We start from the raw sequence: 962 nt of genomic DNA on the forward strand, positions 1-962 counted from the left end.
GTTGACTGTGGTATATCATTAAGCAATGCCACGGGGGCATGATATCCTGGCTTCTTCTGACCAAGCAAACTTGTAGATGATGAGTAGTCATCGTCATCCTGCAGTCAAACAACCCCCAAAAGGCACAAAGAAAATGTCAAAATTTGAAATTAGACAGAATACTCAAAGACTCAACATAAAATCAAAAGATTTACTGACAGTGCGATTTTTAAGCCCTCGTTCACAGAACTTACAAATACTATTGCATTTTTGTTCACTTCAAAAAGCTATTAAAGCAGCCAGGCATGGTAGTGCAGGCTGGTAGTCCCAGCTACTCAGAAGGCTGAGGCAGGAGGATCGCTGGAGCCTCAGAGTTCAAAGCTACAGTGAGGTATGATCAGGCCACTGCACTCTGGCCTGGGAAACACAGTGAGACTCAGCCTCTTTGCGAAAAAAAGCAGCTATTAAATTTAGTTTCCTTTACTTCTAAAATTATTCAACAAATAAAGCTTTCTGCAGAAGTCAATTAAAATAGGTACAGACTAGAAAAATCTGAGCATTCATTTTCTCACAGATATGATGAACTGTTCTGCAAATCCAGCAACTACAAACAGCTTATTTTAAAATTTTTAAGATTCATTTGTTTTCTTGTTTCTACTCATGGCTTTTAACACAGTTTAACAATCTTAGAAATAAGTAAAAAGTAATTAATTTTTAAAAGTAATTTTAGATGTATCTGTTCCTAGTAGTAAGTTAAACAATGTTATGGTGTTACTTTTCTAACATAAAAAGGACAGGCCAGCACAGTGGCTCATGCCTGTAATCCTACCACTGCGGAAGGCCAAGGCAGGTGGATTACTTGAGCTCACAAGTTCAAGACCAATCTGGGCAAGAGTGAGACCCCCATCTCCACTAAATTAAAAACTAAGGTAAGACGATGGCTTGAGCCCAAGAGCCTGAGGTTGCTGTGAGCTATGATCTAC

At 39.0% G+C, this 962-nt stretch overlaps 1 protein-coding gene across 1 annotated transcript in view; it reads right to left on the minus strand.

Moving 5' to 3' along the window:
* Positions 1-962, minus strand: part of SF3B1 (splicing factor 3b subunit 1) — a 43,034-nt gene that overhangs the window by 26,135 nt on the left and 15,937 nt on the right. Inside the window, exon 3 of the mRNA XM_023516889.1 lies at positions 3-98. Coding sequence (XP_023372657.1) covers positions 3-98 — 96 coding nt within the window. The remainder of the gene's footprint in view (positions 1-2; positions 99-962) is intronic.

Source organism: Otolemur garnettii, unplaced genomic scaffold (genome assembly GCF_000181295.1).
Source record: "Otolemur garnettii isolate 467f Iridium unplaced genomic scaffold, OtoGar3 scaffold00100, whole genome shotgun sequence".
Classification (NCBI taxonomy): Eukaryota; Metazoa; Chordata; class Mammalia; order Primates; family Galagidae; genus Otolemur; species Otolemur garnettii.